Genomic DNA, 27,347 nt, shown 5'->3' on the forward strand with positions numbered 1-27,347 from the left:
CGCTTCAAGTTGCAGGTTGCAGTTTTCTGGGTCAGATGACTGGAAAGCAAAGAAACAATCTGGCAACTGATTGGGGAAAGGGGACAGGAATATGTTCTGCAGGGCTCATGATGGAAAGTGGAAACAGGTGAGAAGGTGGGCGGGGAAGCTCAGGTGATGGGAATGGCTGGAGAGGGTTTACAGCAGGGCAAGAGGGAGTGGCTGGATGTGAGAGTCAGGGGACTGGGGCAGGTGGAGCAGTCTGAGGGCAGCTGGTGGACAGGTAGAGCTGGCGATGAAGGTTGTGAAATCAATGGACAGAGAGGAAACAGTTCTGCTTGCTATGTACATATTGTTTTGTCCATGACTTGACTTTCCTACATTTCAAAATGCATCACAGGATGATAATTAACCAGGAAACTGTATCTTTCACATTATTGTGTCATGGCATGCTTTTTCATTGATGGGGGGTTCCAGGGTGGGCCACAGGACATTCAGAAGATGTCCGGTAAACAATGTCAGTGAAGTTCATTCCAACAAATCATGCTGTTGTTGGAGGGATGGAACTTGGCTCACTGAGCCTATAGACATGGCGCCCAAATTCATTTTCATGCAGTTAACAATTAGCATCAACCACTGCCACACAGCAGAGAAAGAAAACAAACTCACACGTCAATAAATAAGCAGTCCACCATTTGTTTTATCTGCAAACACTCAGGCGGTGCACAGTTGCTTGGACTGAAAGAGACATTGCTAATTGTTAGCATGTTTGAAATGCTCTTTGTGCTAGCTGCTGTCACCTGCTTAGTCTAGAATCTGGCACTGTTGGTTTATCCACCGAGGGCCAATGCCAAAGTGGTGGGGAAAAGGACTAAACTTTACATTTAAGTGCTTCTGCAATATGACACGCATTTTAACTGGGGGCTTAAGATAATATGTAAATCCTGTCTGCATGTGTTTAGAGGATTTGGAAAATGCTAATGACTATGAGGTGCTGCAGGTATGGGGGGGCTGAGATCACTGAGAACAGTTAAGCACTCTTCCTATTCCTGTTTGGTATATCCAAAGACAGGAAATTAAGAAAGTTAGTGAAATTGATGCACATGAACGGCATGTGTATAGTTTTGTGATAAGATAAAATGCTAATGGGGCTGTTTTGCTGACGATGTCATCCTTCTAATGTTTACCATCAACATTATTGTGAACACAAAAGTTTTGCAGCAAAGAGTATTCAAATTGAGGAATCTTAGGCAGTGTTTCTCTGGTCACCTGCGCCATCCAGAGAAAGCAGCTATGACAAGGCTAAGACAATTTTGGAGTTTAACTGTCATTTGACTGCCAAGGAAGCACAATGCAAAGTTCTTGATTTTCCAGCTGGTCTTTTTTCTGACCTTCACCTGTGGTCACATGCTTTGGATAGTGACTGCATGGCAGTGACAAATGGCAGAAATTGACAGGATGGGGGGGTCATCAATAAGAGCTGACCTTGGTAGAAAGCCAGAGTCACCTCTCCTTGGAGGTGCACAGAGACACTAATTGATGGTGGGAGCCTTGAATAATTCACGGGGTCCAGAGCTTGACAGAATGTGTTTAGAGATATTAGATCTTCAGTGTGTTAAAGCTTCTGTTTAGCTGTTGATGGGGGGTCTAAAGTTTCTAGCAGTGGCTCTCGTGGAGCATGACCAATTATGAGGCGAGGAACCTGAGGCGGCTGCTTGGGTAGAATTTCTATTTTATGCTAAGTAGCCTAAAACTAAATTATTGTTAAAATATTGTTTCAGCATCCTTAACAACAGCATTGGATCATCACCAGGCCCTTCCTACAAATTTAAAGGTGCTAAATACCAAATTGGGAACATTTCTAACAGCTTTGGTGACAGCTGAGCGAGCGGGTCGCGGTGCTAACGGTGCTACCAGCGCTAACATTGAAAACTACAGCAAAAGAGAGGACAGAGCTAACAGTGTCAGCCTGAGGTGCTTTGCCTCCATGGCGACACCGTCGTTATCAGTGGTAACCGCCGTATGAGCGCATTAAGTATGAGCTCGATTACAACAGACACAGAGGGAGAGCGCCTTCATTCTCTGCTCAGGTAGACATTACTTCACTATATCTTTACATAGCTAATAGCTGTTTGCTGCTATATCAATGCACTGAATCCTGTATATTGCACCTTTAAAACATCAGACAGAATTTACTATAGTGACATTTTGCTTCCTTAGACCTCTTTGATAGCTTGTCCATTTAATCACGCTGAAATAAAATGAGTTGCTTTTCTTTAAGTCGTAACAGGAGCGACTCCACCTGTTAAAGTCTGTCATCCGAGTTGGGAATGGCTTTTAGATTGATATGTATTCATGTGATTTGCATGAGAGACTTGTGTCTTTCAATATGGGTGGCATATGCTGGAGATGAAAGCATTGTCTTTAATCTACCCAAGACTTTTGTCTTCTGCTCAGTTTTCAATTGTTATCACACTGACAAAAACACACAGACGTAAGCAAGCATACCCACAACACCCTAAGGAGGGAAGCAGTGCATCATAGCTGCTGAAAATGAATGCAGACTTAAATGGAAAGCAGTCAGACATGAAATACATGTGGGAAGAAATATATTGTGCTGTGAGCAGATTGTCTTTTTGGGGTAATCTCACCACCATAGACAAGAAAAGGATCAGGAGGGATACATTACTAATTCAAAATAAATGTCCACAGATACTAACCGCTATCACTAGTTGCGATACAAGATGTGAGAAATGCACCGTGAAGTTGTATCTCTCTGCACCTTTATTTACAGCCTTCGCAGGAAAAGGTCCTTGAAAGTTGGGAAGCAGCCTACAACACCCTCTGTGATGAAATAACATTTCTGGTGTTGAGGTTTTAAAGTTTAATTTAGTCCCACCTATCTTGAAGACTTTGATAGGAAATCTTTCGGATAGGAAGAACCAAAGGAAGACATCAATTGCTGGGCTGGCTGATAGTATAAATGCACTTTTTGGACATTGAAGCACAACGGCTAAAATTTGGTTATGACAGATATATTGTATTAACATGTATGTTGGCAATTATGCAAAAAAAGTATGTAGTCTTTAAAGCAGATAACGTATCATCAGCAGATACCATGATACCACTCACAGCTTATTTTTTTAAACTGGACCTGCTTTGAAATTTTCCCTGCAAAGCAATTAATTCAAGATAATGGCAAAGCTTCAATAGCCAACATGTGAATTCGTTTTTTCTGTTATTGTATATATTTACCCATGAAACAAACACGAAAAAATGATTCTTTGACTTGAGCTTTGGGACAAAAGTTGCATGTCACCGAGAGAGGCTACAAAGGCTTGCGGATATCATCTGGCATCGAGCTTCCACCCCAGTGGCGTTAACAAGACAGGAGGAGAACAAGCTGAGAAAGGTCAGTCAGAGAGCAAGTGCGGATGGATACTCCATTTCCAGTGTAGCACTATGAAGCAAACAACTCTAAAATAAAAATTTCCGCAGTGGAGTTCATGTCAGTTCTGGTTGTATTTTGAACCACGTTCCTGTGTTTCCATTTGTTATGTGTGTGTGCATGTACAAACCATTATATCACATGTGTGTACCCATTATTATTCATTTGTTTGCATCATAGGACATCACATACAATGCCAGGGAAAATCTGCGGAATATTATCTAGTTTACCTAGATATCTGGCTCTTGTTATTCAGGTCTGCGCCAACACGGATCTTGTTAATCGCTTTGACAAACATAGCATCTCCAGTGTGCCATAAATCAAAGCAGGATACAGTTGTGGCTCCATCAGTAGGGTCTAATCTGAATGTATCAGCCAGTGTCAACTCAGGGACAGAAAATCCATACGCCTTCTGTGTGAATAGTTTGCTGCATTGCAAATTGCCAGATATTATTTTGTCCTGTTTATGACAGGGTAGTGTTGACCAATCTGCAAACAAAGCCAGCTGGCAGGAGGTGAGTGGGAAAAAAACAAAAACCTGGCAGACAAGTGTTTCAAAGTAGAACATATATTTCAATGAATATGTACACCATCATACAATACGCTTACACGAGTAAGCATCTTAACACGAGTGAGTGGAAATCCATTTGAACCAACTCTGAAAAAGAGATTAAAAATTGTAGTTTACAAGCATACATTCCCCTCCAACATACACAATTCAGGACGGATACATTTTATGGAGAGACATCTGAGAAGGCACTCAGTGTTCACCACACAAGGCTACAATTTCAAACATAATCTCCTACATCAGACGTAAGTCTTTCTGCCTGACTGGGAGTGGTGAACATTGATTTTTAATGGAGCATTACTGCCACCTAGTGCTTTTGCTGAGCAGCTGCTTGCAGGCCTGAGGATACAGCACTGACGGACAGATTTGTGGAGCTCTGCCATTTTATATTGTTTTTTGATTGAAAATTGAGAAAGGGAGTGAGCTACGGGTCAATAAATCTTGGGAGAAAAAAAACTGAAAATTGCACTTGCCTTCTTCAGCAACAAGCCAAGGCACTTAACCTCCGGTAGACTTCATCTGAGCTGCCAAGTAATGAACAACTGTAAAGACCGCTGGTCAGTGTGAATGTGTGTACACTGTAATACGAAGGGGCGTGGCGCCGAACCAAATTGTGCATGTTTAGTCATCTGAAGAGCTAAGATTGTTATGTTACATTACTGAATTAAGATAAATTATAGACAGTGCTTTTGAGGAGTCGACCTTGATTTTACATCCCTCCTCTATAGTTTCTGGCCAATGCTGAAACAGCTGGACATCACAGGAAAAGTCCCTTTGTGTTGTTAGAAAAGATTACAGTAACATTTTTGTTTGAATGTCTCATATATGTCTAAAAACAACCAGGATGTTGTCCTTGCTTTTACACAAAATAGACTAGTTTGCAGGCTCACAAAATGCAGATTTAGTCGTAGTTCAGTTTAGTTAGTAACCTTCAACAGCCAGCAGAGGGTGATCATATTTTTAGTGGGGTCATGGGATTCAAATGTCCAGGGAGAGATCTCCTGTGAGGAGGTTATACTGTGGGAGTTTAAACCCCCAGCCAGCTTCATGTAAAAATACAGGAAATTAAGGGATCCTCAACAATCCCCCTATTCAGACATTTAGCTGCCAAATAGACCAGTGGAGTGGTTTGTGAATTTAATTGAAACGAATGTTACAAATCCTCCATCTTTGCTCATTAGTGGGAATAAAGACATGTTTGTGGAAACGTTGAGGAGTTAATTAAGGGCAATGATGTGAAGGGGTTTAACATTTACATGAACTTTCATTATTCTAATCTCACAACACTTTGAGGTGTTTATGTCGCACAGGGCGTTTACCAGCCAGCTCAGCCCCAGAAGAAATGTAAAATTAATCATGCAGCTCTGAATTCTTTAATTCTGTCTCAACAAATGGGACTGGAATTATGATTTATTGGACCAGACACAGAAGAATGTTTGAACAGTGTGCAATCAGCATTGTGTTTACAAGCAACATATATGAGTATACATACTAGAGTATATTGTTATATTGATTTAAATACACTATATGGTTAGAGCAATTCAAAACACCTCAGTGATGTAATACAGTGCAATACGTCAGCCCTGAAGTAAATACTATTCAAACCATTTTTATTTTTTTTATATGGTTTTGTGTGTTGACTCAACTCTGTCAGTTTTATTACAAGATAGTTGTATCGCATTCCAATCAAATAGTAAGTAAGTAAAAGTTCATCTGCAAAGAACACACAGTGTTACAAAGTGCTTCAATAAATAAATACAACAAAAGAGGTAATAAAAAAAAAATAAACAAACAGAATTTAACAAGTACAAAATCAGGGCAACGAAGCATCAGTAAAAAGACTCTAAGATGAGATGTAAAACACTCAGCAAAGTTTGTTGATCTGACCCCCAGAGTTTCTGTATTTATCTATTTATATATTACCATATTTTGTACTTCACTTAACACGTCTCAACTCTGTTCAGAACTCTATAAATGTATTTTTAGAGACACACGCCTTGTACCCTCTTGTATTCTGATAATCACAACATCCACGATCAGCAATGAACACAAACTCAGACACTGTCGTCACGGTAATAAAGACCAGCTTTATTTTGTCCTCTTGCAGTAGCTAGATACATTTAAGGCTTTTCCAACAAAATGGATACAAGTGGTCACTCTGCCAGCTCATTTATGAGCTGTAAAATGTTGGAAAACAAACATGGCATCACACATTGTTGTAAAAGTAATTTGAGCAAAATGTGTTTTCCCCTCTCCACAGAACAGTTACCAACAGGGTCGATTGTTTCAGCATGTTTTGTCGAATGTGAGTCCAATAACACCTTTTCCTAGCAACAAGTGGCTTTTAGGGGACTAAACCAACGCCTATTTCTGCAGCTTGTATTTTGTCTTTTTGAAAAACATGAACATGTTAGAATAAAAAAATCTCTTCATTAACAGATTCCCAGACTGATAAGACACATCCTAATGAACGGACTCACATACTCAGCTGACAAAACTGAAGCTTACCCCCGAATCGGCTGTATTTTCATTCCGAGTGTCATTAGAAATTGCCTGAGATAATGAAAAAAACATCCACTTGAGAAACATTTTAACATTTAACAGAACAGTGCAGTAAATTAAACTGAGATGTTGTAAAGTACATGGTATCCAGTTACTTGAAAAGCTTTGGATATTTTTTATGAAAGACATATTTAGTTCCTTGTTTCTCTCAAAGAGAGCGATATGTGTTGTTGGTGAGAGGGGAATGGTACAAAATGTTGCGATATTACTTCCGCAACAGATAAACAGATATGATACAATAATATGCAACTCTCTTAGGCTAGTGTTAAACTTGTCAGAGCAATTTTTAACTGCTTTTTGCCAGCACTTCTAAGAACAGAACTGTCACTTTCTCATAGAGATGAATAATTAGCTCTGTTATAACCACCACTTAAATCATAAGTGGCCTGAGGTATGGAGCAGTCTGTGAAGAAGTTCGGGAAGGCCAAAGTGCACAGTGCGTTGTCCTCTATGGACCCAGAAGCGGCCTCAGAGGGACAGTAGACAGGAGGCTGGGTCAGACCTGTACGCAGGCTCTCGCCTACTTTCTTAGAGGGTCCTGAGCAGCTAGTCCAGGGCTCCGAGTAGAGGAGACCACCAACTAAATGCTGAGCATCGTAGGAAGTGGGATCCGAGCCTCCCATCTCTGGCTGCACTCGGACACTTTGATAAAGGTCCTGTTCGCTGACCATGTTGCTGTAATCAGGCCCCAAGAGCTCGAAGAACTCTGCGGCCTCAGGGTTGCCTCGCTCCAAGTCCTTCAGTGTCATCCCAGATGTGGAGCTGACTTTGGAGCAGTTGGCAGGCTCGGTGAAGAAAGAGGGGGGCAGATTGCGATGCCTCAGGGGTGGCTTCTTGGCTTTTTCACCTCTTATATCCTTCACAGGGCTGAAAAGGGCTGCCAAGCTCTTGCTCTGTAAGCTGGCCTGGACCCCATCGCGTTTAGGCGGAGTTTTGCTCTGCATGGGCTGAGCCACGGGGGAACCCTGTCTTTTGACCGGGGGCTCTGCTGTGTTTCCTGGCGTAATGATGCCCGTGCACCTTTTGATCTGCTTCTGCAGGTACTTCCGATGGTTGACTTTCCTCTTGGATTTCACCGGCTTGTCCAGAGCCAGCTTGATGTTGCTGGAGGCTGAGTCTATGAAGCTCAGCAAGTCCCTGGTGGTCTCTCTGTAGTCCTCGTCATTTTCCGCCTCACAGAGGAGACTCCCATCCAGACTCTTCTCCACGTCGTACTCCATCACAGAGCCAGGGAAGCAGAAATTCATGAACTGAGGGTTCATGATTGCAGTCTGAACAGCCATTCCTCTGCTGAGCCCAGCGGCTACACCTGTGGCATCCGCTGTGCTCCCAGAACCAAAAGTTTCTTCAGAGCATGTCTTTTTTTTACCCGTGACAAACCCTCGGTCCTGATGCTGCTCATGAAGTTCCTGTAAACATTCCAGAGTAGAAGTGAAGGGCTCGGAGGGAAGCGAGGAGATCTTTCGGGGGGCTGGACTAATGATGTCAGAACATCAAAGAGGAGGGGCAAAGAGAGCGCAGGACTTAACTCTTTGCTTGTGCCTGACCACCTGCATCCAAGAGGGATTTGTCTGAAATTCCCTGCCGAGTTGAAGACAATAGCCTCCGTCAGAACTCTCCCCCTCTAGTTTAACTGTTTGTGTGTGCGCTGAACCAAAAAAGCTTGTATAAAACTGGAGGATATTACTGTAACAGAAAATAATAGTACTTTTGCTGGATAGAACTGTTGTGCAAAAACATCTCTATTAAGCATAGAAGAAAATATAATTATTAAATAAACCACATTTAAACCATTTATTTTGGGTTAAAGTTACTATCCCATAAAAACACTAATGAGTGTCATTATCTATAAGATTCCTGCTTCCCTTTAAACATGTTTTATTATCACGCCTACTTGTGTGTTTCCTGTCTGGATTACTAAGTAGAAGTTAACTTGTAATCTAATTACTGTTCATTTAGGCACTGAAACAAACCCAACTATCAAATTGAGGCTATATAGTAGTGAGAAAGGCTTCTTTTCAGTGGGAAAATCTCTGTGCCCAAACAGATGCCACTGTTTAGGAGAATCTTCCCAACTGCTCGCTTGTGTCTTAATCTGCTCATGGCAAAAGTTGATTTCTAGCGCATTCCCAGGCCAGTGGGAATTTCTGCCCTGGCCTGACAACTATTATGGGCTGCCTTTGACATAAAGCCCTACAGGGTCTAAATAGCCTCTATTCTTCGCCCGGCACTGAAAGGGAGCTTTGTGCCAGAGATTCATTAAATTGCACCTCACAGCCCCTTCGTAAAATGGGTCTCAATAATGAACAGTCGATTTAACTAGAAAAGCTGCCGGAGCTGTTAAATTAAAGGGGAATAAAGTGCAGTTCAGGCTCAGTGTGCCAGAAGAAATGTTGACGCTAAGAAATCCTGGGTATGAAACTTCTGTTGTAAACAATAACTTATTTACAGGAAGTTTCTTGGCCAGCCGTGAATACAACGGAGAATGTGTCCAAGAGCCAGATTGTTATGTTGCCAGCACTCATCCCAATTTAAGTGGAATTCCAACCGAATTCTAAGTGTATGGACTGTCAGGCATAGTTGAACTACGCAGTAAAAATGTGTAACTTTCCGCCACACTCAGCACATATTTTCTATTTGTTTACCAGAAAATGCACTAGTTTCAATCTGATCACATTAAAGCCTTCATGTATTATTCTCATTTCAAGTTAGGAGACGCTGCAGCTGAATTATTGAAAGACGATCCCTCCTCTTACAAAAGTGCATGTTGAGGTGAGGCAGTGACTCATTTAAGAGTTGGAGGGATGAAAAGAAAAGTCTGAAGCAGCGAGGGAGTGAGGCCGTTAAAAAATTCTTTCTTATGTTAATTCCTGGGGAGAAAAGGAGACAGTGAAAGTGATAGCACTGATCTAATTATCCGTGGCCCAGCACAAGTCTGCAGCTGAAAAGAAGTGTAGAAAAACTCAAATCTACGAGCAACAAATGGTTACAAAACAAATAATGTCTTTCTGTTTCTACAGCTGGCCATGAAAGCCAGAAAACAAACTAGACTTTGCATTTTCACTTCATTTCATCTGGCATTATACTACAATCATATATTTGTAAATTCTAAACTTTTAGTTTACCGCAGTGATGCCACGCCACAACGTCTCATGAATTCAGTGGAGGAGAACTGAGCTTTTAGTGCCTGGACAAAGTGATTCTGCCTCCCTCTCTTTGCTAGCAGCACAGTTTTGGCAAAGTGACATCATCACAGTCGTGGCCGCTATATCCCCCCCCCCCCCCCCCCCCCCCAGTCAAGGGGCTTTGGCTTTTGTGCTGGTGGGTCATTCACATCACAGAGCCTGACGCACAGATCCCGGAAACAAGTTTCTATTGTTGCATAAAGGCTGCGAGGGCGAGAGGGGTTGGGCTGAGGCAGAGCAGCTTGAAAAAAAAAATATATGAACCGAGAGCTTTTGACTTGTTTCCACTCTCGAGACGCTAAGTGTGAGGTTAATTGTCAAGTTATTTTTTTAATTCCTATAACGAGCCAGCGTTTGTTTTAGCGTTAATCACAGGGGTCAAGCTATAGATTGAATTTTCAAAAACTCATTATGTTTGGAGCTTTGGGGGAATTTTAATTTGGAGAAAATCATTAAATGTGCCGTTTCCCCTGCAACCGAATTGTTAAGCACCCAGATCCATATTGTTGAGATATTGTTATTGTTAAACACTACCACCACGCCCTCTGGGCCTGATTTACTTATTCAGTAGCACACCCTACTCCTCTGGAGCGGGGTGCTCGGTCCAATGTGATGTGACACACACAGGCTTAATCTCTTCCTACTAGTGTGTGGTCCCTGTCTGAGCAGGGACATACTCAGAGTTTGGGGTCGGGAGAATACTAATAACACCTTTGATTGATGGCCAGTGTCAGAGACTAAGAAAGGGCTGGCAAAATTAATGACCTCTCAAAGTCCTGAGAAAAAGTTTAAGGACGGCATTTAGCGGCGGAGACCCAGTCCTCCCCCACGTTTAGCTATGTGTCTTTCTACTGGGGTGTCTGAAATCCAGTCAAGCCTGTGACAAAATGTCCAGGCTTTGTGTCTCCCAGTAGAAAATCAACCCACATACCAGTGCAGGACATGTTCCCCCATCTGCCTCACAAAGTCATGTCATGTCAGGAACTTCTGCTTTCAAAGAGGAGGGGCAGAAAAAGAATTGGGCCAGAATAGTTTAAAGGAAATTAAAAAGCAACAAGACATGATTTCATTAGCAGTCAAAGTGTTTCAGTCTTAGTAGTTTCATGACATTTGAGTCTTTGAGGGGTTTTTTTGTAAATAGAAAAAAAATGGCTTCATGGGGAACTACAAAAGGCTTCTTTGGTCCCTGCCGGTTCCTGATTCACTCTTAACCTTCTATCAACCCTCCTCAACCTCTCTGGCACCCCAGGAGTTGTATTAATAATATTACTAGCAGGGGGGAACAAACCCAGGTCTATGAGCTGCCCTGGTGCCGCAATTTAAAGCTTTAATGGCAGCCAGTGAATGAATGCGTGCCAGGGGGAATCCCACAGGTTGGTCCACAGGGGAGAGGTCAGCAGGCGGAGCTGCAATAATCTCCCACCACTGACTTTATTGGCCTCCTCCGATTGGGTTTTTATTAAATCTCAGCCACATGCAATTGTTCCCGCTAGGTGGAAGAAACTTAAAAGCCCCGGCCTCTCTACACCATGACAAAGAGTTGGCTTGACAGAGTAACGGTACATCCTTATATGATCAAAAGACAATTAGAAAGATTATATGACAAAATCATCAGTAGCTTTTTAATCCGATTCACCGGTAGACAACATCAGTAAAGGTGGTGTAAGACGTAAATATAAAACTTAATGAGTGAGGAAGGCACTGTGAACAATAACAAATCAGGTTTAATATTACACTCTGTGCAGAGGATATCAAAAAAAATAAAAATGAATTACATTTTCTTCTCATTTGGTGCCAAACTTTTCTCCTGAGACTTCCTTAAGTGTTAAAAAGCAAAATCAGATTAAACACTTACTTTGAAAGAAGAACTACACCTGAGTGACAACAATGGCTAATCTACAGGACTGACAAACAAAAAGATGGGGTGTCAAGTTGTAACGATGAAACTGAAAGACAAAAATGAAATTAAACATGGTAATAACTAAACATATCCCTGATTGTACCACTGAATGACAAAAAGAAAACACAAGTTTGGAGGCCTTAATGAGTTTTTGGCAAACATTACGTGGGAGATAAAGAACCAAACGAGGATGATCCAGTCTTTAGATGACAATAATGTGATTAAATGTATTGACAAAGAAAGTGACAAGTCAATCTCATTTATTTCTCATAATGGAGTGCCTCTCCAAGCCCTTGGAAAAGTATAGTTTGGCATAAAGAAATGGAGTGTGTCTCATTAGGTCAAAGAAAATTGAAGTCTCATACGCTTAAGATTAAAAAAACATTCTCACGTGATTAATGACATTAAGATCAGGAGTTGTGTTGCAATTTTTAAATAAAAAGGCCATCATTCAATGTAAAGAAAAAGATTGTCCACAACATTAATTAAAAAAAGGCATATACTTTGGCAGAATGATGCAGCGCGAGCACCTTGTGAAATGCTGTCACGTTAATTAAAGCTAGGCAAACTGGATCGGGTGACATTGTGCTGCTTTTTTTAGGGACTAAGAGGTTTGAGGTGTCTTTTTAGCCTGCTTGATCCACTCTCGAAAGTGCATCACCTCTAACGCCCGGGCTGCGCGGACTGAAGGTGGGTCGTGGTCATTGCTGTAGCGGAGGTCCAAGTGATGGGCTCCGTCAGGGATCACAACGGAAACCAGGGAAGCCGTTATGTTGGAGGTCACTCCACCGGACGACCACGGGTCGAGTCCTCCGTTACTGAAATGCAACAGCAGAGGCAGTGATCAGAGACTTGTGTGCCGCATATAAGGGTGTTCAGTTAAGGTATTTATATGTCGCATCATTGGTGACTTTTTGTAGAATTGTTTGGACAAAGTATGAAGTGGATAGAGTAAAAAAAGTACCTCATTATTCTTTTTCTTTTTCTAGCTACTGGGCTACGCCAACTTCACAAGGAGTAAATATAAGCAAGTAAGTTTACTTAAAAAGTACTGTTTAACACCAGAACTTTCATTCTAACTGACTAAAGCACCACCGCTACAAACGTGGGTCCACTTAGGTTGTGTCAGTATCTGTCAACCTCCCACGTGGGCTGCTATCTTTTAATATTCTGGATATGTTATGACAATTTATTTGGGTTGCTTTGAAAACTGAGTGCCAGACCATTTTATAGCTTGACAAAAGCTGCTAATTGGTATTCAACCGCATAAGACCCACCTTGGTGTTTGTGATTGAGCCACATTTTTACATACTTCTGTCTACCTCCTGTGGGTACTCTTTCTTTGTCTGCAATAGAAGCCAGCCAAAATCAGCACTTTAAATGGCTCTCACTGCACTAGACAAACCCAGAAAACCTTCTGCCTAACCCTGGCATTTTACAAGCCACGTTTACCTGAAGATGATGTTGCTGTGCGAGGCGATGTCCCTCCCCCCGTAGACCGTGCCCGCCCAGTCGGCTCGCGGCCTGACACCGAACATGGCGTTGCACTCGTCAGAGAAGGCCTTGAAGTTCCACTCCTCCGGTTCAAACATGTCCTGGACACCGTCGGTGCACATGGGCATCACCATCTCTGTGCAGGCCTGGGAATGAAGGATTGAACACGTATTCATCGTGACAGGTAAAGCTGCCCACTGACACACGCGTGCCGCTATTTATTTAGCGTGACGAGACTGATCCCTGCGCTCTGCGTCACCGCACCTGGTAAAACCAGCCGAGGAGGCCGAGGCTGCCGGTTGCCGTCTGAGATGTGTTGAGGCAGGAGGAGCTTCCGGTGTAGTTGTAGTAGACCTTTGCTGCTTGGGAGACGCCGTGCAGCAGCTGGTAGTCCGACACAGCCGGATCGAAAGCCAGATACTTGCACACCACCTTGAAAAATATAACACACGAACAAGCAAAACATTAAGTTTGTGATTACATTAATTAAAGTTAAGGCGAGCTGTTGAAGCCATTGACAGCTTCATTCACTTCCTTTTTAAATAGAATTAAAGAGAAAAATACAAATATCTAATGACCTTATATTCGAGTTGTTTACAAGACCGGAGCTTTCTTGTGGCCCATAAAGTGTTTTTCCACATAAAAAGTGGTGGCGCCTAATTTGCATGTGAAATTCTCTGGAATGAACTTGAATTTATCGCTGTAATCTTGGCACGGGGAGGAAAAAGTGCACATTTACTTATAGCCAATGATCTAAATGTTGCTCTCCTAAATACTATTTTGTTTGACCACGGTTGATTTCCTTAGAATTAATAGCGTGGATGATAAATATTTGAGTTTCAGCCTCTGTCTAATTTCACTGTGTGTTGTTATGGTTGCAGCAGCAGAGTTGGCTGCGGCTGTTGTTCTGCACTCTTTGTGAGGCAGACAAACTGGGCTTTCTTGTCCTGAGGTTGGAGGGGAGCTGCGCTAGTGTGGAGTCTGTTACTAAGGCTTTTGTCTGCGGGCTGGGGAGGAGTTGGTGGTCGATGGATGAGGAGGGCCACAGACATGTCCAACCAAAGATTTATACCGTGGAAAAAAAAAAAAGAAAAACACTGCAATTGCTCCAAAGCATCTTCTTCTTACTTTTCAGATAGGATTAGGCTTATACATTCATCTCTGCCAACAGATTTCCCTCCTCTAAGCCCTCAATACCCCGTTCTCACACTCACTCAGATAATCACATTAGCTTTGTCATTAAAAAAAGCTCCTCTTTGCACCCACTGCCTAAACCGCTTAAACCACCCATAGGGGTCGCATACATTAAAGACAAGGAGCCAAAAAACTCATAATGGCCATTTAGTGTTTATTTCCAGTGACGTGACGCTCCTGGAACTATTCAGAGTCTTAATGATGACCAAATAAGCAGACGACAAAAAAAATGTATCTTACTGGTAAATGTTTGAGTGTAAGTCTGCTGTATGGGGCGCTCGGAGGGGTGTTGAAGCACCAAACAGAGAGTCCGGGGTCAATAGCAGAGCTCGGTTTATGCACGTGACATGTCAAGGTGATGGTGGTGGAATACACTGCATCCAAGTCAATCAGCCGCAGCCAAACAGCCTCCATACTGTCACAAGCTCTTTTACATGAAAACCAAGAGCGTTTTGTAATGTGGAGAGTTTAAAAAAAAAAATTGCCACATTACATGATTTGCTTTTTTTTTTTTCTTCAATTTTGGCAAGTTGCGCCGTTATTTTTTCACATCAAGTGTCTAGTGAAGTATTTGTTAGAGTCTCATTCAAACGAGAGGGGCGAACCTTCGTTTTAATGGCCTTCATGAGCTGCTCTGGGCAAATGTCCTCTTTCTGTGGAGCCATGTGAGCGTCCCAAGAGGAACACCTCAGAGATCTGACGGAGTGTGCAAATGAAAGGACCATTGGTACGAGAGAAAGAAAAGAACGGTGGCTTACTTGTAGCTGCTCATCTAAAGAATACTTAAAATCCAAAAGAAACGAGATCCTTATGAATATTAATGAAGTTAATTGACAGCTGTTGTCAACAAAAGCTCGGAAGACCACAACAAACACTTGTAACACAATCGGCTAAATAACACACTCACTTCAATCAAGGACAGGCTGTCAGGCGCTTAACCAGAGGCAAACAAAACTTAAAGTTGCAATAAAGTGAAGACCTTTGGCAGTCAGTAAATGTAAAGTTGAACTGGAGTTTATAATGTTATTGGGATCCGTTTTTTTATCCAAACATTCCCTTTTAGATCTTATATTACTAGTGGATCTTTGTACCTGGATCGGCCAGCGAGGAAGTGGCTGCAGGAAATTGGCTTCGTAGGGGTAGTCCACCATAGCCAGGTTCACCCAAGTCTCCTGAAGCCAGTTCTTGAAGCCGACAGCGTCGTTCTCGTTTTTCAGAGGGGTGCATAGACTGAATTCTTCTGACAGCCACTGAAGACCAGACGCTTGTCAAAAGAGAGTAAAAAATGATTAAATGTCACTCCTGCATTTATGTCTACTGCTGGCTACCAAACTTTGACATTGTCGTTTTAACCAAGATAAAAAAAACAAGGTTGTTTTTTCTAGCATTTAACGACTACAACTCCCATGGGTCTTTACAGGTATGATATCAGAACCTCATGATGAGTCTAGCTGCAAAATGCATATAAGAGAACCATTATCTTTTCGTTGTGCTCAAAGTTAAGGAGCAAATACTCATTTAATATATGCACAGAAAACGTCAGTTTGTACGGTTCAGATTGTAACCAACCGAAAAGTCTCTATGGTGAAACGTGAAAAAACGTGAACGGCCCTATAAGAGCCAGTGTTTTGTTTGTCCATTCTGGGCTACTGTAGAAACATGGCGGCCAGCTCCATTAAGAGGACCTGCTTCGTATGGAGACGCATACGGCTCATTCTAAGGTAACGAAAACACAATGATTCTTATTTTCAGGTGATATACTCAGAAAACATACTTATTAACATTACATTCCATGTCTGCCAATAGATTACTGTTCCTTTAAGAGGAGCAAACCGTCTGCTCTTCATGAATCTGCCACCAAAATGAATTCCTGTGAAAATTCCTCATTCTTTAACCATCAAAGTTAAATCAAACTGCTCATGTTAAAGTCTCCGATTGGTTGTTCAAATATCAATCTTCTTTCTAATTATCTTTTTCAACCGTTTCAGTAGTGAGAATCTCAAGGTTTTGGGACAGATGCTACCAGGAAAGAGCCAACACACACACAAGTTTACAACCGTCATCCATCTATTTGAAGCTTCTGGGTCACAGTGATTGGCTAAAAAAGTACCATCACCCAGATGTGTTCCCTGTTTATTTGTATTATTTATTATTATGACAAACACCAGGCGATTACAGTACTTTTTTTTTTTACTTGTACTGTTGTGTGATGGTACTCTTTTTAATATTGCTGTGAAATCTCAATGGAGCGTCTGAGTGCCCTGGCTCCAGTAAATGCTTGGCCTGTGAGTGGAGTGATATTTTCCATCCCTATTACACATCACTTACAGCATGTGGATAAATTATTCTCTTGTTTTGACATTCTTTTTGAAACTTTATCAGACTTCATTTTGACATTATTTGATGAAAGCGATGGAATAGAGATTGGTACCACTTTCTAATAAAGCACCCTATATGAAGAATTTATAAGCTACAACTTCGGGGTTGCCAGGTTGTGGTCTATCGTCCTCCAACATGACACTTTCTTTGTCTTTGTAGCTCATTGGAATTCATCAGAAAGTTAAGGTAATAAGTTATTTATTACGTTAATCTAAAGGGGCACATCTTGATGAATTTAGGATCTAACTGTTATGTTGGAGGGGGATTTTCTCTGACCTGGCAACGTGAAGGTTATTGGTATTAAAAGCTTATACCTGTTCTATAAAGCATTAGTACATGATTTAATAACAATAAACCAAGCCAAGCCTAATTACAGCTTATAAAGCCTTTATTATAAGGAGCGCATTATTAGAACGTGGTATTAACCTTTTTATTGGTGTACTATTTACCGGTAATGTTGTGATAGGAATAAAAAGTACCACACAATGCAATGAAGCTTCTTCCTACAGTTTAGGATTGTGAAAAAGGAAAATGTACCAGGGGATCCTGTGGGCAAACGCTCTTATTCTGATCTGAGCTGAATACTAAAGGACTGAGGTAGTCTTGAGTTATGCAGGTTGTAAATTTTATGGATCCACACATAACAATCTGTTCTCTGTGCTGTGGAGAGGCTCCAGACTTTATATCCACTTTATATAACAAGTTTTAGTAACAGCTGTCTGGTTTCAGGCTTTAGCCGACAATGAATCAAACCCACAAATGTAGACGATGTGGACAAACGTGCAGGAACTCTTAAAATCCTAGAGGCTTCCTCATAAATAAGATAAAACGTGGTTCATTCATCATTCTGAATAATTCAAATGAGTCAGATTCCCTACAATATGACAGCTAGGATAAATCAACCCCTCTTGACTGTACAACTTACCAGTAGAGGAGACATTGTTAATGGCCTTCCAGGACTTTCTGATGTTTGCATCACAGTTATTCCCGCTCTTGGCAAAGTCCTGTGTGACTATTTTGTAGAAGTCTCCACATGGCACCATACCAGTGAACTGCAATATTGGCGCAGAAGCTGCCAGAGCTCTGAAATACAATAAGAAGCAAAAACATTTCTCAAAATTACACTAGCTGCACATCTTTTGGGGGAATCCAACCTAAAAGGCCCCCAGACCCGCACTACTGTCTTACCCAACAACTATGTTGGGGTATTTCATCCTGAACCAGGCGGCGAGCATCCCTCCATAGGAACCTCCGACGGCGATGACAGGGCTGTGCTGAGCTCCGGGTAAAGTGCTCTTCAGGTTCTGAATCAGCACCGCAAAATCTGCCAGGGCTTGCTCCGAGGTCAGGTAGTTCAGGTGCTTGCTGTCCTGCAGAGGGTGACCAGGATTGTTGTAAAAATAAGACATTCAAAACAATACATATATACATATATATATATATATATATATATATATATATATACATACACGTACAAATTATTTACTGGCACTGACAGTGAAAGACTCATTCTTGTGAAATAAATATATAAGCCATGGTTTTGTTAGTACCGTTCTTATTGACCCAGAAAAGGAGAAAAAACATGAAATCATCCATATTTAATCAGATTTTAATCTGATTTGATGTACTCCTAGTGTAACACTTCACTTACACTGTAAGAGTCTTGTCCAAATGGCAGGGACTCTCCATAGTAACGATGTTCCGCAAAAACCAGCATGGCGCCCAACTCCTCCGCAATCTCCCACATGAAGCCCTACGGAGAAAACAATGACAGGCGCTGAACTAAGAGCGGGGATTATGCGCAGTGTAAATACAAGGTCACAGGTGGGATATTCACAGTGTTGTTGCAGAACCAGGTGATGTCGCCTTCGTTGCCAGTGTAGAACAGAACGGGTCCTCCGGGCTGCTGCCAGTGCTTGTCGGCAACGAGGTATCTCTGTTTGAAGGTGCCATCCTCTAGGAAACCGAAATGATCGATCTGTGACACATAAAAACGTGAAATTAGTGCATAATGTAACACAAACCGCTCTCAGTGTAGCTGAACTGTGCAGCTCACTTACTTAAAAAGGTGCAACATGTAAAGGTCAACATGTAAATGCCTCTTGTGCATCAGTCAGACGTGTTGACAGAAAACCCGAGGTTGCAGTCCAGCGTGCATAAAGTACTCTGAGTTGGATGGATCAGTGGATACTTGGCCCTGTGCCAACTTGTGAAATGACAGTCCCGAGGTTGGATTCTGGAGTAATTAGCCCCAATTTGTATTAAAATATGTTGGAGCCAGTTTAAGGGACGCCACATTAGTTCCACTTTAGATGAGCCACGAGATGTCCTTTCATCCAAACTCAGGGATTCCGGGGTATCTTTCCCTTTCAACTTATTTTCCTGTATTCTTTATGAAACAAAAGCAGAGAGAAACCAACAACTTCACAGAGACCACGGCCCCATGAGGCCGTCGAGTTGTCCAACCCCTTGAAACAGCACCAACACTTAACACAAAATGTTTTTGTTTTGTTTTTACCCCCCCCCCCACCCCACCCCATCCCTCCCCTCCTCCTCCCTCACTTCCCTCCTCAGTGGACACAAAGGAGGCAGCAATTTTATGAGCCAGTGACACCAAAAAGATTCTGGGGCCTCAATGTGTTCATTCAAGCCTCGACTCCTTAGCGCTTGGCAATGCTTTTAAGTGTGAGGGGACCATGAGACAGTTAAAAGGAAAAGTTTGACAGTTTGGCAGCTAAATCGCTCTCAGTAGTGTCGGTCATCCAAAGTGTAATGTAAGAATTTTCTTAACATTTAAGTTGTTGCATTTCCATTGAAAAGATTTTTTTTTTTTTTTAAATAATGTTTTCATTTTGTCTTATTAGTTATTTTTTACTCATACCGGGGTTTTAAAATGGTAGATGTCTGATTTTCGGAAGTGAGACGCTTAAATTATTGAAAGACAAATTCTGTTGCAGCGCAAACAGAAATATTCCTTTGAACTACGCTCTAAATGCCAAACTAAAGTGGTTGAATACATGAAGCCCCCCCACGGTGAGTACATTTGCACCCACTCAGTATGCACATCACAAAAACCCACCAGACGGGTTTCATAACAAATCCACACCCTGATGAGTAGTGCCACCATGTGGTTACTGCAGCCAGCACTTTGTTCCAATTAAAATTCAATTCACATACTGGACATCTACTGGACCAGAACTTTGACTATTCAACAGGAAAAAAAAAAAAAGCCTGTCGTGTTACAGTCTAGCAAATGAAGACATGAGGGAAACTAGCAAAGCGCAAGCTCCAGTAAACTACAACAGTTAATTGGGAGGATGCTGAAGGACACTTCCATTCATTGTCTGGAGGCAAAATGCAGTCGGGAGGATTTCCTCTTCTAGATCACTTGGTGCTCTCCTCACAGCAGCTCGTCCCACAGAGAGTGTAGAAAAAGGCAGCATGATTGATGATTCTTTTGTAACAAAAAACAAAACCAAAAAAAAAACAGCAGACTTGCTACTGCTACTGCAAAGTGGATTACAGAGATTTCATTTGGTTTACTTGAAGGAATGAACTGAAGCATATCATTTGTTGTTGATTGGCCAAAGAAAGCACATCAGACAAGACAAAGGACGACAGAAGGGAGGAAATGGTCTTCATCTTCTTGTCGGCGTGTCTGATTGGGCAGGATGTGGTGGGCTGGACCAGGTGTGGAGCTTTGTCCCCTTCTCCAAATACTATCTTGTGCATACGCATCATCAACAGTGTGTTAATATTATACTTAGGACTGCAGCTAACAGCAGTTTTCACTTTCGATTAATCAGTCGATTATTTATTTGTTTATTCATCGACTAAACGTCCGGTCTATAAAACATCAGGAAATAGTTTTTACCATTTCCCTAGAGCCCAAGGTGACTGAAGCAAAAGCAGCAAATCCTCCCATTTGAGACTCTGGAACCATCACACTGACTTAAATGATTAATCGATTATGAAAACAGCTGCAATGACGCATAAACAAATCATTGTGGCTCTAAAAATCCTAATATTCTGTGCTTTGGTAATACACGCTTTATTATAACCTGCGTGTTATTCTAACGTGTTTATTAATCCTCTCAACGTTGGTTGAAACAGCATCAGGTTTGTTTCTATTTACTTCCTTATGGACTGGATTGTCTTTTCAGTATCTACGCATATGGCTCTCCAATGTCCGCGTTAGCAGAGGAGCAGGCTTACATGGCCAACAGAAATGAAGGTGAAAAGGTAAATACAGAGAGATCACAGAGCGTCTTTAAATGTGACTTTACTTTTCACAGCATCCCTGATTGCGGAAACAGGTGAGTCATGTAGACATGTGCACAGTCTTGTGACTGTGTGTATGAGTCAGGTTCACAAGTCACTGAACGACACGCTGCGTTCCGTACCGCTGCATGAACTCAACATGCAATCTGATTCTCCACGAAGTAACAGCAAGTGGAAAATGCGAAGGCTTGAATGAAGATCTCTGAGGTAAAGTGTTTCACACTCACTGGGGCCCCCGAGACCTTTTTAGGCAGGAAGCCAGCGGGGATAGTTACAGTTCTGCTGGCAGGAACAGAACCAATTGTGATGGTTTTCCCTTCACTACAGGAAACCCGAGGGAAACACCTATTGTCTGCAGACTAAACACACGAACAACTTCTACGGAGTAAGTGCATTGAAAGTTTAGAAAGAGCAAGTGATGCAGATATTAAGCAACAGCAAACGATGCTCTTGGTTTTGTAAAGATCATATTGACGGTATTACACCAGTCTGATCTTAATTACTGTATTCATTTATTGTTAGGGGACAAATATGGAGGTCCTATTTACTCATGTTAATGATTACTTACAGGGTGCAGACTAAACATTTAAAAGTGAAGTGAAACAGAAAGAAGTAAAGGAGGAAGCAACAAGTGTGAAACATACCTGAATAAATACATACTTTTCATAAAGCAAATGAGTTTAAAATAAATTACAGAGATAAATGTCAAACTCACCTTCTGGTCAAAATAAAACGTTTCATAGCTGATGGGGGGCTCGGTGGAGTCAGATGAGCCACCGAGCCTGGTGAACAGCTGGGACTTGAGGGCGATCACGTGTAAACAGCCGAGACAGAGCGTCAGGAGGCAGGTAGCTGCAGCTCTGTCCGATACCTGCGTCCCGACTCCAGCCCTCATTGCTGCTACTGTCAAACACGGCGCACAGCAGACTGATCTTCAACACATGATCACTGGGAAGAGGAGACCTGTCCCGCAGAAGAGAGGAAGTGAGACTCGCCTGTCAGCAAATCCAGCGAGGTGTTCAGACAGCTTGTGACCTATATTTAGTGACACGGGGGGTGTGTGTGTGTGTGTGTGGGGGGGGGGGGGGGCGCACAGGAACAGGAGGCTTCAGGTTCAACGTCTTCTCAACATTTTTAATAACTTGAATTTCACTGTAGCCGGCTAGCAGTCAGTTAGCAGAGCGAGCAGTGAGCAGATGGTTCCTACTGTAAATCTCGCAAGGGTTGATGGGAGTTTAAAGTTCTATGTGTGCACTTTTTTTTTGTTGCTAAGCCTTTAAACTGTATATAAGAAGTGCTAAGCAGAGATAAAATGGAAATTGATGCTGCGCACTGAGGGGCCTTGTTGCATTTGCTTTGAGGGTAAAAATCCCTTTGTGTATGGGCTTTTATTTTGAAAGTACATACCGGAACTGTTAAAACAAGCGTCAAGTAAGCAACTAAGCTAGTCGGTTTTACTTACCAGGTATCAGGTTAAACAACCGATTTACCTTGTGTTTTTTAATACATATATATTGCGTATATGATAAATGTTTATTAAAATGTTGCAGTCTTTCCTCTGCGGTAGATGATTGGTGGAGGTGACCCGTGTATTTAAACTCTGGGTGATCACTGCCTTCTGTGAAGAACTGCAATATTAAATGTATCAAGTTAGCGTCAATGCAGCCATGCTAACATGCTAATGCCTCTGGGAAATGTAGTGTTACATGATGTGCCGATCTTTATTTTGTTTTATAACAAAGTGTTCAGTCTACCTAACGTTATATGTTGATGCTAGATGTTGATCGGTGCATTTAAAATCACGAGTGTTTGCTGCTCTCTCGTAGTGACAGGAATTATTTCGTACACGTAAAGGAAAAGAAGCACAACATCCCAATAGTGTTTTCCTTTGTATTTCCCATATTGTGTTGACAAGAAGATGCAAGGGATTAACAATAAGTCACTGCTGTTAAATCTAAGGTAAAAGGCAAAACAAAATGCTCGCCGGTTGTACAAAGGGATTACAGAAAATAAAAAGTATAAAAGCAAAGTGCCAAGAAGTACTACAAGTCTGTACAACAAAATGTTACAATGAAAATAATAAGTGTGCAGTATATGGCATTGTGCAATACAGTACATTACAGTTATGGCAAATATATGAAAGATAAAGTTAGACACTACAAATTATGGCAAAACATGCTGGACAATCAAGAAATTTCACAATAAAAGCATATGAAGTACAACAAGTCATATACGAAACTACATGAACATACCCCTTCAAACAAATAAGAAGTGATACAATTTCATGGCTAGGCAGCAACAACAAAAGGCAGAAATATTCACGTCTATGGATAAAAATAACAGCTGACAGTCAAATAAAAAAGTCAAATTGATTAAATTGTTAATAATTTCTACTGATGACTGACAATATCCGAGGCTTTCCCAACTGCTTCATACTATATCAACCGACTAATTGCAAGCACTGCAAGTATGCAAAAAAAAGAATAATAATGGCGTCACAGAATACTGTTTCAATAGTAGTATTTATATGCGTGTTTAAGTTTATGTTATCTGACACAAAAACATATTTTAGCAGCAAGTAAAAATTCTTCTATTGGGAACAAATACTTCACAGTTTGTAATGACGGGTGCAAATAACTACACATAAATGAGATTATGAAAGCTAATAAAGTCGTATGCAATGCTCAGAGCAAAAGACTTAGTGGGAATAACTGATTGTGCAACTGATTTTAGGGTAAATTTGCAAAACTTTTTTTTCGCAACTTGATCAGACTTGGTAATCTGAAGAATGTACTGTATGTAAACATGAAGTTACCATTTACTGATAACCTCCGGTGATCATGACACTTGTTGTCAGCTATGCGGAATCTGTAACAAAATACCTGGTAGAACTTTTTACTCACGTAATACTGCTGGTGAATACTGATGTTTAATGAAAATGGATCCTAAAGCCCAAACAGGAAAGTTCTGCCATTTCACTATGAAGAGGATGGAGCCCTACTCGGATTCCTGGACGCATCAGGCAGACACACTTTACATCCCGTTGCAGTGAGGACAACGCTCTCAATACGGGCAGCACCTAAAATGCTTGTTCCTGGAAGGCCAAACTAAAGTTGACTAACTCCCTTGTACAGTTTTAAAAAGGCATGGGACTGGAAATGACGGGACTAAGAGGTGGCTTTATGCCATCTTAGAGGGACGGAGGCATCGAGGCTTGACCATCTGCCCTCTACAGTCAATGGCTACTGAGTTAAAATGGCCAGAAGTGTGAGCTCTCCCTAATTGAGGTTGCAGCAGCTCAAGTAACTGATGGTTTTACCCTCACCGGGCATCGGGGCAGTGTCATTGTTATCCAGCTTGTTCTGCTTGGCCTCGCGAATGAGTTCGCAGGCCAAGTCGAGGAAAAGTTTCTCAACATTGTCGGACTCTTTGGCCGAGGTCTCCAGATACAGCATGCTCTGGGCCTCGGCGAAGTCTTCCGCCCTCTGCCGGAGAACCTCTCGCTTCTCTGCCAGATCTATTTTATTACCTGAAAGAAACATGACATTCGTCTGTCAATACACGAATCAAGTATGAATGCGGCTTCTCGCATCACGGAGCTGGTTGTCTTTCTTAACAGTGGATGAAACAGGTGGAGGTGTACGAGTGTGCATGCATGTGTGGGATGGATAAAAACAAAGACAGTGTGTGTGTGTGTGTGTGTGTGTGTGTGTGTGTGTGTGTGTGTGTGTGTGTGTGTGTGTGTGTGTGTGTTAGCTTTTTGTTCCAGATCTCCTTCCTGAGAGGTGAAATCACATGTATGTTAACAAAGCTGGCTTTGACTTTTGCAAACCTATTCAGAAACTGCTCACTCAGGCTCACATTTACGTGGGCTCCGAAAACTGGGCCAGCTCCAGTCAAATATAGCGCACACTATTACTCACAATGAACAATGAGCCTGATGATAAAAAAAAAAGAAGAGGTCCATTGGTTATTAAAGTCAAGCTTCTTACCGACTAATATAGTCACCACCTGGTTGTTGGCATACTGCTCAATCTCCCTCAGCCACTCTGGAAGGCACCTGAAGGAGTCCTCACAGGTAATGTCATACGTAAGAATGAGGGCGTTGGCACTACGGTAATAACTCTGAGTAATGGAGCGAAATCTCTCCTGTCCAGCCGTGTCCCATATCTGCAGCTGGAAAACATAACACTGGAAATGAGCAACTTCTCATCCAAATTATTACAAAACATAAAAGGCATCTGATTATATATATATATATATATATATATATATATATATATATATATATTTCAATTTGTGTGTACCTTGACCTTCTCCCCTTTGATTTCCACGGTTTTAATCATGAAATCTACTCCGATAGTAGCCCCTTGTCCAGGTGGGAAAAGGCCCTGAAACAAAAGCAGAAATATATAGTCTGATACTGAAATACTCTGTCATTCAATAACTCCAAACTCAAAAGCTCAGACTGATACAAACCTGAGTAAAGCGCCGGACAAGGCATGTCTTCCCAACTCCAGCGTTTCCTATCAGAACTATTTTGAACAGGTAGTCATAATCTTCCATGCTCATGCTAAACTGTGAAAAATAAAAAAAAGGAACAAAGTAAATGCATTAACATTAAATTACTGCATTTGACCAAAGCCATCACATTTTGTCTCGAGCAGATTCTGAAAAGTCCTAAAGACAGACAGTGAAGACGTTGAGGAAAGAACCAAACTGTTGTGAAACCGGTGGAAAGGCCTGCATGCTCAGGGGATCGCAGCTGACATCTGACCTAAATAATGTGTGTTACATATGCCTTGGGTCATATCCACAGAATGTCAATTTCTAGCACATCTAACCCATTTGCACAAATACACTGACAGCACTGGGAACTGTATGATACAAATACATGTCCATTTTCTAATTAAATCAATAGTCTCTGTTCATCAAGTCTCAGTTTAATAACATGTGTATTAATGTTTCGGTTACACCTCTTTAGGCTACTCATACAAATCATGAAATAGGCCTACATGTTTTATTAAATTGTATTTTGTAATCGATGCTCCATCATGAAAGACTTGAACATTGAGCAGACTTTGAAAACAGTATATAGTTACAAAAACAAAATGTTCCTATTTCCCTTCTCCGCTGTTTTCCTCCCATTTTAACAGCATGAGATGTGTGCACATTGTAGTTCTGCTTAGCGCAGTTTTTTGGGGGGCCGTGCACCACTTTAGGGGGATAATGGAGCCACGGAGGCTCGAGACGAATCATCCACATTATGAAGCACATATGTTGAGCTAATGGGTCTCTGTGTCTCCTGTCAGCGTCAACACACAACACAGCGGCGTTTAAAATGCATGTAAACCGGGACAATTATATACATTTTTTTTTAATTATCTGCAGTAGCGTCATTATTTGCTGCGATACCAGCACTGAGGGTTGGGCCTGTACGTGCGTGAAAACTAAATATGTTGTTGTTGAAAGGAATAAATACAACAATTTCAGAAATCAAGCTGTTGCTTGCAAGACGACGTGGTGCATTAAATGCCAACCTGGATACAATAAACCATATTTTAGGGCTTCGTTAAACTGATTGCACATAAATTGCTCCCTGTGTCGCATTTCCTCCTTCGTCGTTTCACCTCGTTTTGTAAAGAAAAGTAACATTGTAGCATTTTGCACGCACTCAATCTCAGCCGACGTTACATTTCCTCCTAATAATGCTTCATGTTCAGTCGGAGTTGATAGCCATTAGGGCGAAGCTAGCAACAGTAGCAACAAGCAGCTATACCGTGCGACTCTAGCCATTTTGGCACTAATCTGCAGATATGCAGGAGAGGAAAAATCCAAGTCAGCCCTGAGAATGGAGTCTGCAAAGAGTTTTCACTTACCAAAAACACGGGGAGATCCCCGGATTTATCACTACTTGGTATGCATAGGTCACCTCATCAAACAGGCAAAGCCGCTGCTGGGCAGGGCATCGTTCCTCTGGCTGTGTATCCTCAGCAGCTCAGCAGCGGTCTGTGCGAGGAGGAGGAGGAGGAGGAGGAGGAGGAGGAGGACTGCACTCAATGATGTCATCAACTCGCATGCAAAGTAACTCAGTGCATCTACTCTATTACTGCACTTCAGTGCTATTCCGTGGAGCTGTAGCTTAAGTATTGCTGCGTTGTTAAATGGTGTGCTTTTACTCCACTGCATCTCATAGAGAAAACACTATTTTATTCAATAGCGTTGTATCGCCTGTGCAGCCAGGAGAAACTCTGCAGGGTGCTCAGCTCATAACTTGTTATAGAACTTGTTAGCTGGACCACAAAGATACAAAGACACAAAGGTACACACGTTAAACACATACAGACATGGGGCAAC

The 27,347-nt window shown here is 41.7% G+C and overlaps 3 protein-coding genes across 3 annotated transcripts; all 3 read right to left on the reverse strand.

Annotated features, from left to right (window-relative positions):
- Positions 1-6,062: 6,062 nt before the first annotated feature.
- On the reverse strand, positions 6,063-7,972 carry LOC137882943 (protein FAM181B). Its single transcript, XM_068724910.1, has one exon. The coding sequence runs from the start codon at positions 7,838-7,840 to the stop codon at positions 6,890-6,892; it is 951 nt and encodes a 316-aa protein (XP_068581011.1). The 5' UTR covers positions 7,841-7,972; the 3' UTR covers positions 6,063-6,889.
- Positions 7,973-11,446: 3,474 nt separating this feature from the next.
- prcp (prolylcarboxypeptidase (angiotensinase C)) lies at positions 11,447-22,039 on the reverse strand. The gene is made up of 9 exons (XM_068714213.1): positions 21,706-22,039; positions 18,547-18,687; positions 18,361-18,462; positions 17,898-18,079; positions 17,635-17,792; positions 15,422-15,594; positions 13,401-13,568; positions 13,095-13,282; positions 11,447-12,460 (listed from the first exon to the last, which is right to left on the reverse strand). The coding sequence occupies exons 1-9, from the start codon at positions 21,883-21,885 to the stop codon at positions 12,247-12,249; spliced, it is 1,506 nt and encodes a 501-aa protein (XP_068570314.1). The 5' UTR covers positions 21,886-22,039; the 3' UTR covers positions 11,447-12,246.
- An 827-nt stretch (positions 22,040-22,866) lies between these two features.
- rab30 (RAB30, member RAS oncogene family) lies at positions 22,867-26,999 on the reverse strand. Its single transcript, XM_068714202.1, has 5 exons — positions 26,870-26,999; positions 25,470-25,568; positions 25,298-25,381; positions 24,983-25,166; positions 22,867-24,519 (listed from the first exon to the last, which is right to left on the reverse strand). The coding sequence occupies exons 2-5, from the start codon at positions 25,560-25,562 to the stop codon at positions 24,269-24,271; spliced, it is 612 nt and encodes a 203-aa protein (XP_068570303.1). The 5' UTR covers positions 25,563-25,568; positions 26,870-26,999; the 3' UTR covers positions 22,867-24,268.
- Between the last annotated feature and the right edge of the window lie 348 nt (positions 27,000-27,347).

This window comes from Cebidichthys violaceus, unplaced genomic scaffold (assembly GCF_023349555.1).
Source record: "Cebidichthys violaceus isolate CVI_PGR_0920_01 unplaced genomic scaffold, fCebVio1.0.p SCAF_1, whole genome shotgun sequence".
NCBI classification, from domain to species: Eukaryota; Metazoa; Chordata; class Actinopteri; order Perciformes; family Stichaeidae; genus Cebidichthys; species Cebidichthys violaceus.